The following is a 16,050-nucleotide window of genomic DNA, read 5'->3' on the forward strand; positions in this document are numbered from 1 at the left end:
TTAGGTCTTGTGTTTATATGAGTCAAATGCAGAGCAATTTGCCATAGTTCATACACAGGTGTCAGATGAGGTATATAAAACACACAGAGAAATACTTTCATAGAAAAGTAGGAAGTAGTACTGTTCTCTTTCCCATAGTCCGTGCCACCATGGGAACCCTGAGGTCTAGGCCCCCTCAACAAATGGCTCCAGAGAGCAGCCTGGTGAAGGGAATGGACCACATCGTCCCCTCTCTGTGGGGGAGTAAGGGCCCCTGGTTGGGGACACCGCCAGGACCAGGAGGGCAGAAGCTGATTTGATCTTGGACGAGATACTTTTCCCTCTCTGGAAAACCCTTTAGGCCCTTCCCAGTGGTTTGGCGATTGTTTTCTACAGGTTACAATCCTAGCCCTGTGGAAGGCACAGGCCTGGAGGCCATAGGGCTGCCTGCAAGTGAGGGTGTGCTTCCATGCTTTTGTTGCCTAGCCTCTGACTTAGTCTCCAGGTTCACCTCTCAGAAGCAGCTTAGGAGACCCTCAGGTGTGGAATTCCCATGGGTTTGCTGGCTAGTCTCTTATCAGCACACAGTGAAGAGGTTCCTTACTCCACCCCCAAGAGGCAGTCTGGACACCCAAGTCTACTGCTGTGAGGCTGAAGGCAGACATGTGTCCTCCTGTGTCTTCCTAAATGGAAGGCTTAGTGCAATTCTTCCCTTTCTTTCCTTAAAAAACGGGAAGAGTCCCTTAGGCCCAGGCCTGGCCCGAAGTTGTCAAGGCACATCACTGCCGGCAAGCGGAGCATGCTCAGCAGCCCCCATCTAGAACCCATTTGCAGCCCAGAGTTCTGACTTTTGTACATATTTGTACATATTTCTGATTCTCAGAAGGGACTTCCACCCCCAATGCTATAATAATGTATTTTTAATGCTGCCTCATGCATGACCTGTTTGACCTTAACTGTGAATAACAGTATACGCCACTCAAGTTCCTGGATGACAAATGGAAAGGCTGAGGCCACCTAAGGTATACAGCATGGAGGAGCTTTAGCAAGCTCCTCATCTTCCCTGGCCCAGGCAGTGTAGAAGCCCTTATTTGCCACAGCACCACTGTGGTTACTGTGCCAGTCTCCGCAGGTAAATCCTGCTCCAAGGGATAGAAAAGGAGCATTGATAGATCCCTACTACCCAGCCTCTTCACCCTTACCCATAATGCTACCTGCTTCTGCTTGTGTCATGAGGACTCACATCCCCCCCCAAAAGAAAAATGGGATAAGGTTTTAACCACAACACAAAATGTAGCCCCTCCTAGCCGCAGGAGGGTGGCCTGTCCTGTATCAGGGTCAGCATGGGCACATGCCCACTGAAGGGGCTCAGGCCCCAGGGGTGCCAGCCTGGCCCATGAGGAGGGTGCTGCCCTCCTGCAGGTCAGCAGGAGTCTGGTTGCTGTGCACGATGATGGTCTTTTCATCCACGATCTCACAGGTGGGGTTGGTGAAGGCAGACAGGGGCAGGGTGATTCGCTGCATCTCCCTCTCACATGCTTTCTGCTCATGTTGCTCTTTCAAGTCCTTCCCCCTGTCAGGAAGAGAAAACATTAGCATGGCTTTGCTCAGTTAGTCTTCCTGAAGCTGAGCAGGAGCTCACCCTTGTCACAGTGAATGGCCTGATCAACAGGACTAACACCAGCCTAGGCTCAAGACACTGGCTAGACATCCTGCCACGCTGCCTTAAACGCAACAGGGCAGTGCTGCCAGCTCATCTCTGCCTCTCTATCTGTAAGGTCAGGGTGGCTGCCACATGAGACTCTCTGGGCATAATGTAGAATAAAGTAAGTTAGCAAGACAAGACTTTGTTTTCTGCCCGGGGGTCCCAGAGATCCAAAGAATTATCCAGGCTTTATCCTTTTTTTTTTTTTTAATGTTTTTTTATATTAATTACAGTTTATTTATTTACTTTGTATCCCAGCTGTAGCTCCCTCCCTCACTCCCTCCCAATCCCACCCTCCTTCCTTCATCTCCTCCCTGCCCCTCTCTAAGTCCCAGGCTTCATCCTTAACCAATGAAATTGTACAGAAAATATACCAGATCATCCTGCTACAAGACCTGCCTTTTTGGCAGGGCTGGTAAAATGGCTCAGTGAGTAAAGGCTACCACCAAGCCTGATGACCTGAGTTCAAAACAGAGAACCCATCTCACAAGTTGCCCTCTGACCTCTGTAACTGCAGTAGCAGGCATGCACCCGCTCTACCACAAAATAAGTTTTTGTTTGTTTTACAAGACTGCCTTCTCATCCTAAAGTCCTGGAAAGTGGGAATCCAGGCTGGAAATGAACCTTTCCCAACCCATGCACAGGCAAAAAGGACTCAGGTCTTCACAGATCAAGGGGAAATAATGAACATGGTTATCAAACCTCTCAAGTTTGTCAATGCCTTTGATTTCTTCTCTTCTGATAATCAGTGAGCCACTGGGTCACTGTGTTGCTCTGCTTATGTGCAATACTCCATGCCCAGGATATGTGTGTGTGTGTGTGTTTGTGTGTGTGTGTGTGTGTGTGTCATCTCACTTAATTCTCTATTCAGCCCTAAGATTTAGTTCTTATTCATTTTATAAAAAAAAGAAATGGCCCAGGGCATATTGGGATGCTCTAAGGATGCAGGATAGACTCTAGCAGTTTATTGGGATGTCTGCTCTTAAGAGAAGTTGTGACCCAGAGTCAGGCTCTAAGGTATGGTGGTACAGGGATTCAAACTTAGGCCTTCTGCCAGCACATGTAGGCCCTTCCCACTGCAGCCCTGTCCCCTGCATCATGTCCAATAAGACTACACGCCAAAGCCAGTGCAGAACCCAGGGCACATCCTCTGAAGGCAACAACTTGGGCTCAGCTTTCAAGAAAGTGCTTAGAAGGAGATGTGAACCAAGTGGGTGATAAAACACAGGAGAGGCCAGAGCAATACAGTAAGTGGGAATGCTCTCTGAGCGAAACCTCCACCACAAATCTCCTCAACAAACCCAAGAGTGAGAAGGCTGCAGAAGTGGGAAGACAAAGAGGCCACCACAGGTCCACCCTCTCTGCTTATGCAGTCACTTAGTGATGCTGGTGTTCATCAGCTGTTGCAGCAAAGCCAAGTGAAGGGCTGCAACAAGGCCTGCAGCATGGTGCTGGAGGATGTGAAGGAGATACAGACCCGAAGAGCACAAGAGCAAGAAGTCATCCAAGCCAGTCAGCAAGGATCACTGCATCTCCAACATGGCCCTGCTGGTATGTGCTGTGGAACTCGCTCATCACCAACAAGTAGAGTAGGACCCTCTTCCCTCCCTGAGAACCCGTGCCCTGCCCTGCCAAGACCTGCCCAGCACAACTGAAATAAAATGCTGTTTGTTCAAAACAGAACAAAACACAGATCTCAGGGTTCAGGTCTCAGGGACATGGCTATGATCATCTGTATTCTGCATCCATCATATGATGTACAACAATAAAAGCTGGAGAAAAAAAATACTGGAGGAGAACAAAGGAGCAGGGGCCTCAGGACTCTAACTAGCCGATTCCCTTTACTGCATATCCTAGCTCCAGCTCTGCCCATTTGTTTAATACTTGGCAAACAGCTCTCTGTGCCTTGGTTTCTTCATCTGCCTCAAAGATGTGAAATAATTTTAAAGCTAGTTGCACGAACTCCTAGGTTATGATGACTTGAATCAGCCCTGACTCACAAGGCAATATTGCCTTTATTTTCCTTAAAAGACCTCTCCCATTACCTAACCAAGGGAAGAACTATTCATCTCATCTAGTGATACCCTCCTCTCTTGGCCTTAATTTCACCACCTTAAAATAAGGACTTGGACATGACAGTCTCCAGAGTCCAGAACACTGTGTAAGATCCCCCCATGTGACATACATCTGATCCCCTAATTCCCATTGTTGGGGCACAGGAAATTGGTAAACTCATCCTCCTGTGGCACCTGGATGACTAGGGCAACCAAGTTTCTCAATAGGCAAGCCCAGGCCTGGCCCATTCTTCTCATTAGCATCTGTACTGGTGTCAACTCCCACAGCAAAAAACCTCCCAGAGCATCCACAGGCAAAAACAGGTAACACTATTCATGGAGAAAGGGTCTTCTAGCATAAGCATTTCCTCATATCCTGAGTCATCCGCCGCTCTGGCTGACTGCCATACAGAAGGAAACACCTATCTGCATAACAGGAAGCCATGTTCAAGACTGCTCATGTAGGGAAAACTTTGGAAGGTCTGGGTTTAATTTAATAAGGGATCCTCCTCCTCAAACTAGCAGCAGTTACAAAAATGAAACATTTAGCCAGGTGGTGGTGGCAGTGGCCTTTAATCCCAGCACTCGGGAGGCAAAGGCAGGCAGATCTCTGTGAGTTTGAAGCCATCCTGATCTACAGAATGAGTTCCAGGACAGCTAGGGCTACTCAGAGAAATACAGGAGGTGGGGCTGGGGGGCATCTTTAGGAAGAAAGCAAGCCAGAAACCCACCATTTTCGAAATAAGTAGCATCATCCAGGAGGAGAAGCAGCATGAGTGCACCTTCGGTGGATGCCACACACTTCACACACACACTGCCCTCATTTCTCCCCATTTCCTACATGGGGAAGCCTGGCTTTCCTCTCCTCCCTCTTTATGAAGCTGCTGAGAAGCTAGTAAGGCAGGCTTCATCACACACAAGTCTATGGGGTCAAATTAGTTTGTATTTGTAGGGCAGAGGAGGGCTGGAAGGGTAAAAGGAAGCAAGCAAGCTCAGTCTCATCCATTTTGGAGCCTGGAAGCATTCCTGACCCCACGTGCCTGCTGAGAGCCCTGCCTGGGAATCCTGGAGATGGAGTGTCTGAGGCTGCCAGGCCTGCTGAAATGACCATTAGGCAGCCCAGCACCCTCCCATTGCTGTGGGGGCAGGGGACAGTCTGGCTGCTGTCCGGCAGCCAAGACAGAACAAAGGCTTATTCACTGACTCAGCTTCTCTCCCAAGGGGGTGAAATGGTGTTGACTTACTGTTTTTCCCTCCCTTTTTATCAGAGAATAAGAGCTCCCTGCAGAGCTAAGACAGCACTCAGCAGGGATAGGGAGCTGCCCCAGCCAAGGCCTGGCTGCACCTCAGTGGCCTAAGCCACCAGGACAAAGACCCAGCCAAACTGGAGTTCCCTTCCACCCCCACCTTTAGCTCTTCCTCCCAGGAAGCCTGACTGGTGGCTGCCCACCCTTCCCAGCTCTGGGAAGCTCCCTCCATCAGCCAAGCCCCAACGCCTTGCAGAGTTCAAGACTGCAGCCAGAAATGCAAGCTGGACTGGCCAGAGAGAAAAGAAATGAAACAAAGCTGCAACCTGCCTCTGGCTTCCTACTCTAGATTATGGAAACAATAGAGACCCTTCAAAGCAGTAATCTTCAATGATTACTCTGAACGACAGCTATCTCCAAGTCAGAAGCCATGCTGTGCCACCCTGCTGCTCTGGGTAAGTTTTCCAAGATGGCTACTGCACCGGCACACAACTGTATGCCCAAAGCACACTGATTCCATCCTCACAAGAGACGTGTGAGCCATCCATTATCATCTCAGACATGAAAAGGCTGATGGGGGGGGGAGGGTAGAGGGAAAAAAAGGAGAGGGAGGGGGAAGAAGAGAGAGAGGAATGAAGGAAGACAGAGGAGGGAGGGTTGTTAAACTACCTTTTCAAGCAAGAGCAGAGCTAGGATTAACCGAGCAATAGTGCTGGGTGGGTCATCGTAGCTCATTCCCGACCTAAGGGGTTAACTGAAGCCCAGAAAAGGTAAATAATGTGTGCACTAAATAATGTGGCAGCAACAACTAAAGAGAACTCTAGAGTAAGATCTTGTTGTTTGTTTTCTAAACTCAGTCCTTCTTTGAGCAGTTTCTCTCTCTTATACTGCCCTGAGTGATTTAAATTTCAATGAGGCTACTGGGTTTTGACAGACTTTCTGGAGATAACTGCCAGTCTTTCGATAAAGCTTCCTGTCCAGCCAGATGTGGTGACTCATACCTCATGCCCATAATCCCAGCAACCAGGAAGTCCAGGCATAAAGACCACAAGTTCCTGGCTGAGCAGTTAAGAGCATTTGCTGCTCCTTCAGAGGATCCAAGTTTGATTTGCAGCAACCACATAACAATTCACAGCCCTCCAGGTATGGACATGGTGCAAACATACATGCAAATAAAACACCCACACAAATAATTTTTAAAGAGGCTGGGGTAATCGCTCAATAGCCAAGGAGCACCAGCTGCTCTTTCAGAGGACCCAGATTGGATTCCTAGCACCCTCTTGTGGCTCACAACCATCCATCTGTAACTCCAGTTCCTGAGGGTCCAATGTCCTCTCTGTCCTTTGAGGACACGGTACACAGACATACACATAAGCAAAACACCTCCCCACACACCCCCACACCTCTCAAACACAAATAAATAAGAGAGAGTGTGTGTTTGTGTGTTCCTGGCCAGCCTAGGTTAAAGAATTGGAACCTATCTCAAAACAAAACAAAACAAAACAAAACACACCAAAACCCCACATGGTCTAGCCTGGACTCTGAGGACATGCTACTTTAACTCTTGTAGGTCTCAGCTCCTCCTTGGAAGACGGTTTCAAGGACATGATGAACTTTGGACAAAATCAGCAGAGGAAGGCATACAGCAGGGCCCCACTTATGGAGAGAGCATGAAACAAACATTGACTACTGCGATTAGAATCTGATTATCTGAATATTGTTCAGCTGCTTACTAACAATATTTACCAATACTCCTGGGTGGCTGCATGTGCAAGGGGAAACATTCTCATTTAACAGGCAAGAGACCTACCAAGCAGAAGCTGCTAGAAACGACATTCAACTTGCAGCTCTTGCCCTGACATCTGTTCCCTAAGTGTGGGGAGACAGAGGCTCAGAGCTTGTTTCTAGCTCACATGTGGTTTCCTGTTGTACAGGTTGTTCTCAGAGACTGTTTGCTAAGGAAAGGGGTGGGCCGGAGGTTAGTGACAGCAAGTCTGGTGACTTAGTGCCTTCCCCTTAGTTTACAGGAAAGTAAACTCAAGGTCATATGGCAGCCCCATGACAGCCTACAAGAGTAAAACTTAAAAAGACCTGGTTTCTACACTTGGCACCAGCTGAGCTTGGAATTAAGGGCAAGTTAGTTCAAGCACCTGGAAGGTCTAGAAACTGTCACAAGATTGGAAGGCAGCCAAATGCTGTCCAGAGGCTGAGGAAGAGAGGAAAATTTCAGGGCTCAATGTGCATGGTTTGGGTCAGTGAATTGTATAGGCAGAGCAACTACACTGTTTCTTCAAACTTTTTAAATGAGCAAGCAGGTGTCCCTGGACCTGCGAGTCAAGATGCTTCTGTGGGCCACAACCTCAGTCTGGGAGTCAGGATGCTCTCTCAGGTTGACCTGACTTGGAACCTATCTGCTCTCTGACTCATGGAAAATCATAGAAGCCCTTAAAGTCATCTGTTGGAGCAAATGTGACAGCTAAGATTTAAAGCAACACAGTCCACAGTAGCCTTTTTCAAAACTATGGGAGCTGCAGCGTCATCATCTTCAACTCCCAACTGATGAAGAAACTGAGGCCCAGAAAACGTAGGGATATAGTACCCACAGTCAAGGCTAACTTACAGACGAGCACAACAGCTACTATTTACCAACCAGTTACTGTGTGCCTTGCCCTAAGGTAGGCAGTCCCACACCTTCACCCCATCGGAATGCTTTGGACTGGTAACAAGAAGCAGCCTGCCCAGTCACCCAGATGGTAGCTTGGTCCACCATACCCTGGATGTGTAGCTGGCAGAGCACCTATTCCCTCTGGCCTTGGTTTCCTCATCTGAGAACTGGGAAGTACAGCATTTACAAGAGCGACTGTGAGCATAGTCTGAGGGCTCAGGAGGAGGAAGCAAGGTTCAAAATTCAAGGAGCCAGTCTTCGTGACATACAACTTTAGGACTCAGGAGGCAGAGGCAGCCATTTTTCTGGGAGTTCAAGGCGAGCCTGGTCTACCTAGAGAGCTCCATGACAGCCAGGGTTACATATTGCAGCCCTATCTCAAAAAAAAAAAAAAAAAAAAAGCCATAAACAACAAAAACGCTACCAACAAAGTTTAAGGTAATTTTTCTGCCGTACAGTGAATTCAAGGCCAGCCTGAACTACAATGAGGCTGTCTCAAAACCAAAAGTGGAGCTGGGCATGCTAAGCCTTTGAGGCAGGAGAAGCAGGTGAGCACTGCTGTGCTGTAATCACCCCACACTTCCTCTTTTCAATCTGTCATGTGGCTGATGCCAATTCCTCTAAGAACACTTTAGGTTTATAAAATGATGGTTGAGGGGCTGGAGAGATGGCTCAGTGGTTAAGAGCACTGGCTCTCTTCCAGAGGACCGGAGTTCAATTCCCAGCACCCACATGGTAGCTCACACCATCTATATCGGATGCCCTCTTCTGGCCTGCAAGTACACATGCAAATAGTGCATTCATATACATAAATTACATAAGTAAGTAAATCCTTAAAAAAATAATAAAATGATGGCTGACACACTTCAATATGACTCGGACATGGCTCTCACTGCTGGACAGTGCAGGCCACTGTATCATTTCCCTTACAGTAAGGCTTCTCCGGTCCCAAAAAAAACAGCCGATCTTTGGGGCTGGAAGTCAAATACTCAGATTTTGTCCAAGAACAGCCAGTGATGTAACAAGAGCTTTGATTCTCAGAACCTCACGTCGCTTGATAGACTTGCCCCACATGGCTTCTCAGACCTTTCAAAATAAGCATCCCTCCTCCTGCAGCCTGCCCCTGCTTCCCAAGCAGCCTCTTGTACTCTCATATCTAGCAAGGAGTAGCAAATGGGTTTTCTTTTGTAATCATGTTTTTTCTTCTCCCTGCCCTAGAGGACATCCCACTGATGAAATTTAAGCTCCACCTGTGAGGCTGCAAGAACCTTTTCCAGTAGGGGGATGTTTTGACACGGTCTCACTCTGTAATACAGACAATCCTACAAATGGAGACAACTCACCTCCTGGTGAGCGTAAAGCTCGTGCCTTGTTTTTTTGTTGGTTTGTTTTCGCTTTCTGAAGCAGGGCCATAAGGCTCCCGCCTCAGTGTCCTGAGTTCTGGGATGACCAGTGTGTGCTATCACACCCATCTTAGCAGCACAAAAGTCAACAAATTAAATCTTGTCTCCTTCAGAAGATAGTGACACATGCTTATAAACCCCACATCTCAAGAGGCTGAGGCACGAGGATTATGAGTTTGAGAGAACTCATTCAATATCAGCCAAAGATGGAGACCTTGTCTGGGAGAGGATCAGTTATCTAAGTCTTTGCCCTGAAGGTCCAAGTCACCTGGTAGTTGACTAAAACCAAATTTCTACTCTTGAGCTGGTTTTTCTTCCTTCAATACCTCACTTCCTTTTTAAAGACCCCAAGAAGGTGTACGGATACTGTCTCTCTTCCTTAGCCCTATTCCAAGAGAGCCAGGAAGAGAAACGACTCACCTCTTGTACGTGTAGCCCAAGATGATGCCAGCTCCAATGCCGATGATTATCACCATCATTGTAATGCCCAGCACGTAGCCTGCAAAGGATAGGACACAAGGTCCTATTAGCCACACCCCAGGCAATCAGCAAATGACGTCATCCGATGAATCCCAACAAAGGCAGTGGTGTGGTAGGGCAGCCATACCCAGAGTTCCCAGGTCCTTTTTTTCCTTGGAGTTCATCCTCACGCGCTGACTGATCCCGACCACTGGCTGCACCTCCGCTGCCTCACTCCTGGCTGGCAGGGCGTTAGCAGGAGGGAACACCTGTGTCTCTTTGTCACCTGGGGCATCAGCCTTCTCTTCCAGCTCCACCGTCGAAGAGGCTGGCGGTGCCTGGGATGTGGTCTCTGGCAGTGAGGTGAGAAACGGCTCTCATCAGATACTGTCGTCCTGAGTACATTCCACAGCTAAACCTGACCTGAGTGTTGGGAGCATTAGGGGAGAGGTCCGCCCTAAAATAGTCCCCTAGACTGATATCAAATCCTGCCTCAGGCCAGCAGGGGTGAGTGAACACCTGAATTAACGCACATGGGAGGCAGAGGCAGGGGGATCTCTGTGAGTCTCCGCCAGCTAGGGCCGTACAGTGAGACTGTCTCAAAAACAGAAAAGGGGTGGGGGGAACTCTCCTGTCCCAGGGACAAAATCAGGCACGGTGGCTGGGCTGTGCTACAAGGCAGATGTGAGGAAAGGGTCACAAGAAAACAACAGCCATTCTCCTGCCGCCCACTTGTCTCTTCAAGTCTTTGCTACCTTCCAGCATCCAGCTGGGCTGCCAGAGGGTTCTCCAGAGAGCGCCCTGACTTCTCATCAGGAGGCAATCCACAGAATGCAAGATTCCTGCCAATCCCAGTGTTAAGTGCCTGACTTTGATTATTTCATTTAATCCTAGAGAACTGTGTTAATTTCCTGAAGCCTAAAAAGCTTTGGATTCAAATCTGGCCACCCTCATTTGCCTTTGGCAGATCGCCGAACTTCTGGGTGACTCAGGTCCCCCCCCCCCCAGGGCCTCTTCCCCGGGATTGTGAGCACGGCGGCCGGGTCACGGCAGACGCCACACCGTGAAGGCCGGAGCTACGCTCTGGGGAAGAGGCGAGCTGCCTCCCACCGTTGTTTACAAGTGCCCGCGGAGGATGAGATCACTCCGAAGGCCTCTGCGGCCAACCGGCTTCGGGCTCCGCGGCCTGGAGATAGCTCTGACCAATCGGAAGGCGCGGGGTGGGGGGACGGGGCGGGGCGGGCGTCGAGCGGCCGCACGTGCGCGGCGGGTGTAGCCGCGGCTGCTGGGGGTGGGGGAGCGGCTGGCGTCCCCACCCCGGGGTCCCGGGCGGGTACCTGGACATCGCACGTCCTCGCAGGGCCGCTTTTCAGGGACGCCGGCCTCGCCGCTGACGTAGCACCAGGGCCCGCGCGGGTCCTGGTCCGGGTTCCGGCAGTAGTTGTGGTTGCCGGGGCCTGAGGTGGGGAGAAGAGGCGTCAAGGGCCGCGGCCGCCGCCCGCCAGCCCCGCCAGCCCCGCCCGCCTCCCCGGCGGGCACTCACCGGGCTCGGCAAGCGACTCGCGGCCGCTCTGTGCGGCCAACCAGTTGAGACAGCGGAGACCCGGCGCGGGCGAGGCCTGGTCCTCCCGGTACAGGTGGCCGTGGTCCCAGAAGCAGCCTGTGAGGAAGAGGACCCTGAGTGCGGCCCTCTGGCCCCGCGCGGGGGGGAAAGCCCTGTGTGCCTCAGAGTGAAAGTGGAGATCTCGTGTCCTGCCCCTAGCGGCGTCTGGTCCACAGACAACAACACTCAGAGACTTAGCCGCTCGCTCGCTCGCTCGCTTGCTTGCTTTTTTTAAGCTTGGGATCGCTGCACAAGTGCAAAGGGTTGTTACTCTTGGACTTGGAACCACTGTGGAGACGCAGGAAGCCTGGCTAAGGTCTTTCTGTGGAGATGGTGAGTTTGGTTCTGGGCAGTTAGACCTGGAAGTCATCCCAGTGCTGAGAAGTCCATGTTATATAAACGCATGTTCCCTTCTCCACCTTCTGCTAGGTTGACAGACACCGCCAGCTCCCGAGAGAATTCCACTAAAGCCTTTGATTCAGAGAAGCAAAAGATTCAAGAGACACTCCAGCTGAGGCACTCTGCCTCACCGCTTCAGCTCCTACTCCCCTCAGCAGAGCCCCAGGAGGAGACTGGAGAGGGGAGGAGGTCTGTGTGCCCACCGCACTAGGGCTTTAAAAGGGCAGGACTCTGGGGAGTAAACGAAATGAATTCCCAAGCTCCATCCACTCATGTATAAGGAAAGGGAAAGTGACTACTTGTCTTTGTTCTTAATGGCAAAGATGGAGCTGCGAGCCTCTGGCAAGGAAGGAGAGAGGGAAGAAAAGCTTTCGTAGGATAACAAGAAAACAGCCAAAAGCGTCCTTCTGTGTCAGCCCGGCAGCATTTGGGAAATCGGGGGCTTTACCCGTTCTGCTTCATTAAGTTGCTGCAGAAAGGAAAAATAAATAAATAAATTGTGATCTCACCTCCAGATCCATAGGCTTCTGCCAGAAGCATGTTGCTGAGAAGAAATGTGCGTACCCAAGGCAACAGCATCCTCGCCTCTTCCGGCTTGCAGGTGTCCGAATGGGGTCTCCTTGGCAGCAGTCTTGTCTCCTAGATCCCAGCCTTGCAGTGAGACCAACCCTTGTTATGCTCTTCTGGTAAACAGCCTCTCTTTAGAACTGGGACCTTCCCAGCTAGCTTGCTGCAGCCGAGGTGTTTTTCAGCTGAAAGGCGCCCCCTGGGTCCTAAGCCTCCTAGATCGTACCAGATCGCTAACCCTGAGCCAAGAGAGGAACTCAGCCAAGTCAAGAGTGGCAGAGAGGTTTTGCTTAGCCGCAGATCCCTGTGAGACCTGCACGACCGCATCCCCAGGCGTTGCCTCTTTTTCCATCTGTGTGAGTACAGAGTCATTGTGTCAGAAGGCGGCGTGGAGTGGGGTGGATTAGGAACCCTAAAGCATTGCACAGTTGTGAGATGGGATGCTGACTGCAAAAGCAGGAAGAATTTAAGACCACATAGGCGGCACAGATAAGAATATCTGGCAGGAAGCAACTCTATACCCATATTTATATACTCAAAATATGCTTTGCCAGGGTCAGGTCAGTCAGCATTCCTGTACCCACATTTGAGGTTTGGGGTATCCATATATAGTAGGAACACAGAAAGTATCTTTAGTTAAAAATACATGTTATACAAACACTAGATTTGCTTAGCTATATTGTAAAGTCCACCAGCCCTGAAGTTAAGTAAAATGTCTTCCCTCCAGCCCCCACACCAATCTGTGCAGTAATTTATATCTATTGTTAAACCACATCCACCACGTAACTCGGGGCTTTGAGACTTAGGAAAAAGGCCCTCTTTTTAGTTGGCTGGCAATTGAGGTTCCCAAGCAGCCTCAGTAAACTGAGAGAGAGAACAGAGTGGTTTGCCAAGATTACCTTGTGACTCAGGGAAATCCCAGAATAGAAATGGGAGACTCTGTCTTGATGTTGCCACAATAATGTAGGGAGGGAAAATAACACTACTAAATAAGTTTATAGACTTTATCACAGTAGAAAGCTAATGTGGTTCTAATTAGAAGTGATTGAACCCTGTGGTGTCTTTTAAAGGAAAAGGTTTGTTTGTGTTTGTATGTCTATCTGTGTCTGCCTTCAGAGGCCACAGGAAAACTTCAGGTCCTCTAGAACAGGGTTCTAGAGGCAGTTACGAACCATGGGATGTGGCTGATATGGGCAATGTGAACTCCGGTCAGATCCTTTGGAAGAACAGCAGGTACTCCTAACCTCTGAACCCAACCCACCTGAGGTGTTCTGTGAAAACACTACGTTGGAACTGGAAAGATGACTCAGTGGTTAAGAGTACTTGTTGCTCTGACAAAGGACTTAGGTTTGGTTCGGTTTCCAGTATGCAGCTCAAGGCCATCTGTATCCAATTCCAGGGCATACAGCTCCATCTTCTGACTCTGGGTACCAGATACTCACATGGTGCACATACATGCTGGCCAAACACTCATACAAATAAACACGCACAGAAGAATGTGTGGTGGGGCGGCAGCCCATGTGCCTATGTGTGTAAATATGGAAGTCAGAACAGGATGTCCAGTGTGTCAGCGCCCTGAAATAGGGTTTCTCACGAAGCCGGAAGTGTGACCTTTAAGCTAAGTTTGCTGGCCAGTGTCCTCCCCACAGCTCTCCAATTCTATGCTCTCTAGTGCTGGGTTATAGGCACACATAGCCATGCCTGGCTTTTAATGTGTGCGGTGCACAGCCATGTTCTTTTAAAACGCCTCAGTTGATAGTATGTTTGCCTGGCATGCCAGAAGCCCTGTTTTATATCCCTAACCCAACACCAACTGAGTAGCAGAGTATAAGCCTTCAATCCCAGCTCTGGAAGTGAGACAGGAAGATCAGAAGATCAAGGTCTTCTTTGGGTGTGTACATAGAGTGTTTGAGACCAGTGTGGGCTACAGTGAGACCAAGTCCAAAACAATTTTTAAAGTTTGATAAACATTTTTGTTAATTTTATAAATATTTATTTTGAAAACCTACTAGATACTAGCTGATATTTTTAGATACTGGGACTTTCTTGTGTGAACAAAATATTTGAAATCTGTACCCTCCTGAAGCTAAATTCTGGTTGGAAGAGACAGATGGTATTTAAATCAGTATTGTTATAGAAAGTGATACAGAGTAAGAGATAAATGGAGTGTTTCACTTCCTAAAAAATAGATGCAAGCTGGGTCCCAGCCTGTAATGCAGTCTTTGGAAGGCAAGGCAGGAGCACTATAGACCGCTCTATTTGGTGGCCTGAACCTGGGAGAGTGGGGCCCAAGAATGAGTCTGACCAAGGTCTCCTGCAGGAGCCATCTTTACTCAGCATCAGAAAATGCATACTCTTTGAGGGTTAAGAAGAATCACATGTGTAAGGTGTTCAATCACAGGGGCAAGCCACACATGGCAAAAACATGTTTGTCCATAGAGATGTATGAATAACCACAGCTGAAGCAAACTCACTGCTTCCGCGACACCTGGGAGGAGCACAAAAACACATTCCAAGAACAATTCTGTGTTTTGAAGAAACCGAGGTGACAAGACTCTTGTTTTCTCACACTCAGAACTCTGACACAGCTCCATTCTTGGACTGTGTTCCATTAGAGGATCATAAGTTTGAGACCAACCTGGGCACCCAACTTCATCCAAGCAATTTAGTGACAACTTGTCTCAAAATAAAAACAAAGGGTAGAGCATGTACATGTGGTGCCTACAGAGACCACAGGCATTTGACAACACGTGTGCAAAAGTGTGGTTTTTAATTCCGGAGGAGCAAAGGTCCTTTGGGATTGATCCCTCAGCACCTAATCAAATGTTCCACCTCTGACTCAGATAGGTGCTTCTGCTGCACTGTTTGTTTGCTTGTTTTCCCCCTGAAATCATTGTAGAGACAGGCTATTACAGGCCAGTCAGCACTTGTATCATTTTCAGAGTATCTGCCATACCCATGTATAGATGCCAGTATGTCTACACCAGAAACCCAGGGGATCTGACACCCTCTCTGGCTTCCACGGGTAATAGCACATACTCCTTCCACGGGTAACGTGCACATACTCCTTAGACATACACACACATGCACACGCACACACTCATACAATAATTGAAAATGAATCTTAACAACTAAATACCAACACTTGGGACCTGGTGTGTAGCTCAGTGACAGACGATTACCCAGCATGCATAGGCCCCAGGTTCCATCACCAGGACTGAAAAAACAAAACTATATATCAAGCATACATAAAATGGAAGTCCATACTTTCAAAGAAATAGCGTTGGGGTTTATTTATTTTGACCAAAATACTACTTCCTTAACAATATTCATAAAACTATTGCCTGCACTTTTTGTTTTGTTTTCTGAGACAAAGAGTTTTTCTGTATAGGTCTGGCTATCCTACAACGCACTCTGTAGACCAGGTTAGCTTCTGAGAGATCCACCTGCCTCTGTCGCCCAAATGCTTGGATTAAAGGAATGCACCACTATACTTGGCATCGCCTGTACATTTTATTCAAAAATATTTTATCACAATCTCAAGGGCTACTTAAATAGCACATCATGCGAATAGACTAACTGGAGCCAACCCATTACAAAGATTTTTACTGATAACTAGCCTGCTTTTGTTGACAAAAGATAAAAAAAAAAAAAAAAAAAAAAAAAAAAAAAAAAAAAACTTGTTTTTTTTAACAAGTTTTTAACAGCTTTATGGCTTCTTTATTGCAGTTCCTCCACTAGCATATTTGGCTATTAAAATGAACTACCTATCCTTCTTGGGAAAGGCTCTGGAGGTTACTTCTTGACATAATAACATGGTTTTGTCTCTGGGTTAACACTCAATTGAATAGAAAACCAGGAGTCTAACTCTTTGAGGTACTTAATAAGATATGAGTGTTGTGCTTAATTGTTGTGTACGCAGTGTTTTGAAGGGCTACCTTATTGGGTTCTTATATCTACACCCTTTGA

The 16,050-nt window shown here is 48.4% G+C and overlaps 1 protein-coding gene and 1 long non-coding RNA gene across 6 annotated transcripts in view; one reads left to right on the top strand and one right to left on the bottom strand.

Annotated features, from left to right (window-relative positions):
* Window positions 1–12,104, bottom strand: Pik3ip1 (phosphoinositide-3-kinase interacting protein 1). The gene is made up of 6 exons (XM_055624032.1): window positions 12,024–12,104; window positions 11,056–11,172; window positions 10,850–10,969; window positions 9,661–9,864; window positions 9,474–9,552; window positions 1–1,552 (listed from the first exon to the last, which is right to left on the bottom strand). Exons 1-6 carry the CDS (start codon window positions 12,091–12,093, stop codon window positions 1,348–1,350), a joined length of 795 nt encoding a protein of 264 aa, XP_055480007.1. The 5' UTR covers window positions 12,094–12,104; the 3' UTR covers window positions 1–1,347.
* Window positions 11,166–16,050, top strand: part of LOC129688956 (uncharacterized) — a 19,675-nt gene continuing 14,790 nt past the window's right edge. For all 5 annotated transcript variants that reach the window (XR_008722019.1, XR_008722018.1, XR_008722021.1 and 2 more), the window contains exons 1-2: window positions 11,166–11,448; window positions 11,545–12,437. This is a non-coding gene — a long non-coding RNA (uncharacterized LOC129688956). The remainder of the gene's footprint in view (window positions 11,449–11,544; window positions 12,438–16,050) is intronic.

This window comes from Psammomys obesus, unplaced genomic scaffold (genome assembly GCF_907164565.1).
Source record: "Psammomys obesus unplaced genomic scaffold, mPsaObe1.curated_primary_1811, whole genome shotgun sequence".
Lineage (NCBI taxonomy): Eukaryota > Metazoa > Chordata > Mammalia > Rodentia > Muridae > Psammomys > Psammomys obesus.

What these genes read in the sequence shown, in the direction of transcription:
- Pik3ip1 (XM_055624032.1), bottom strand. Translation starts at nt 12,093, where the DNA reads ATGCTGTTGCCTTGGGTACGCACATTTCTTCTCAGCAACATGCTTCTG. An exon ending in CGAGGACGTGCGATGTCCAG is followed by an intron (nt 9,865 to 10,849) that starts GTACCCGCCCGG and finishes CCTCACTGCCAG; the next exon opens with AGACCACATCCCAGGCACCG. An exon ending in AAAGGACCTGGGAACTCTGG is followed by an intron (nt 9,553 to 9,660) that starts GTATGGCTGCCC and finishes TATCCTTTGCAG; the next exon opens with GCTACGTGCTGGGCATTACA.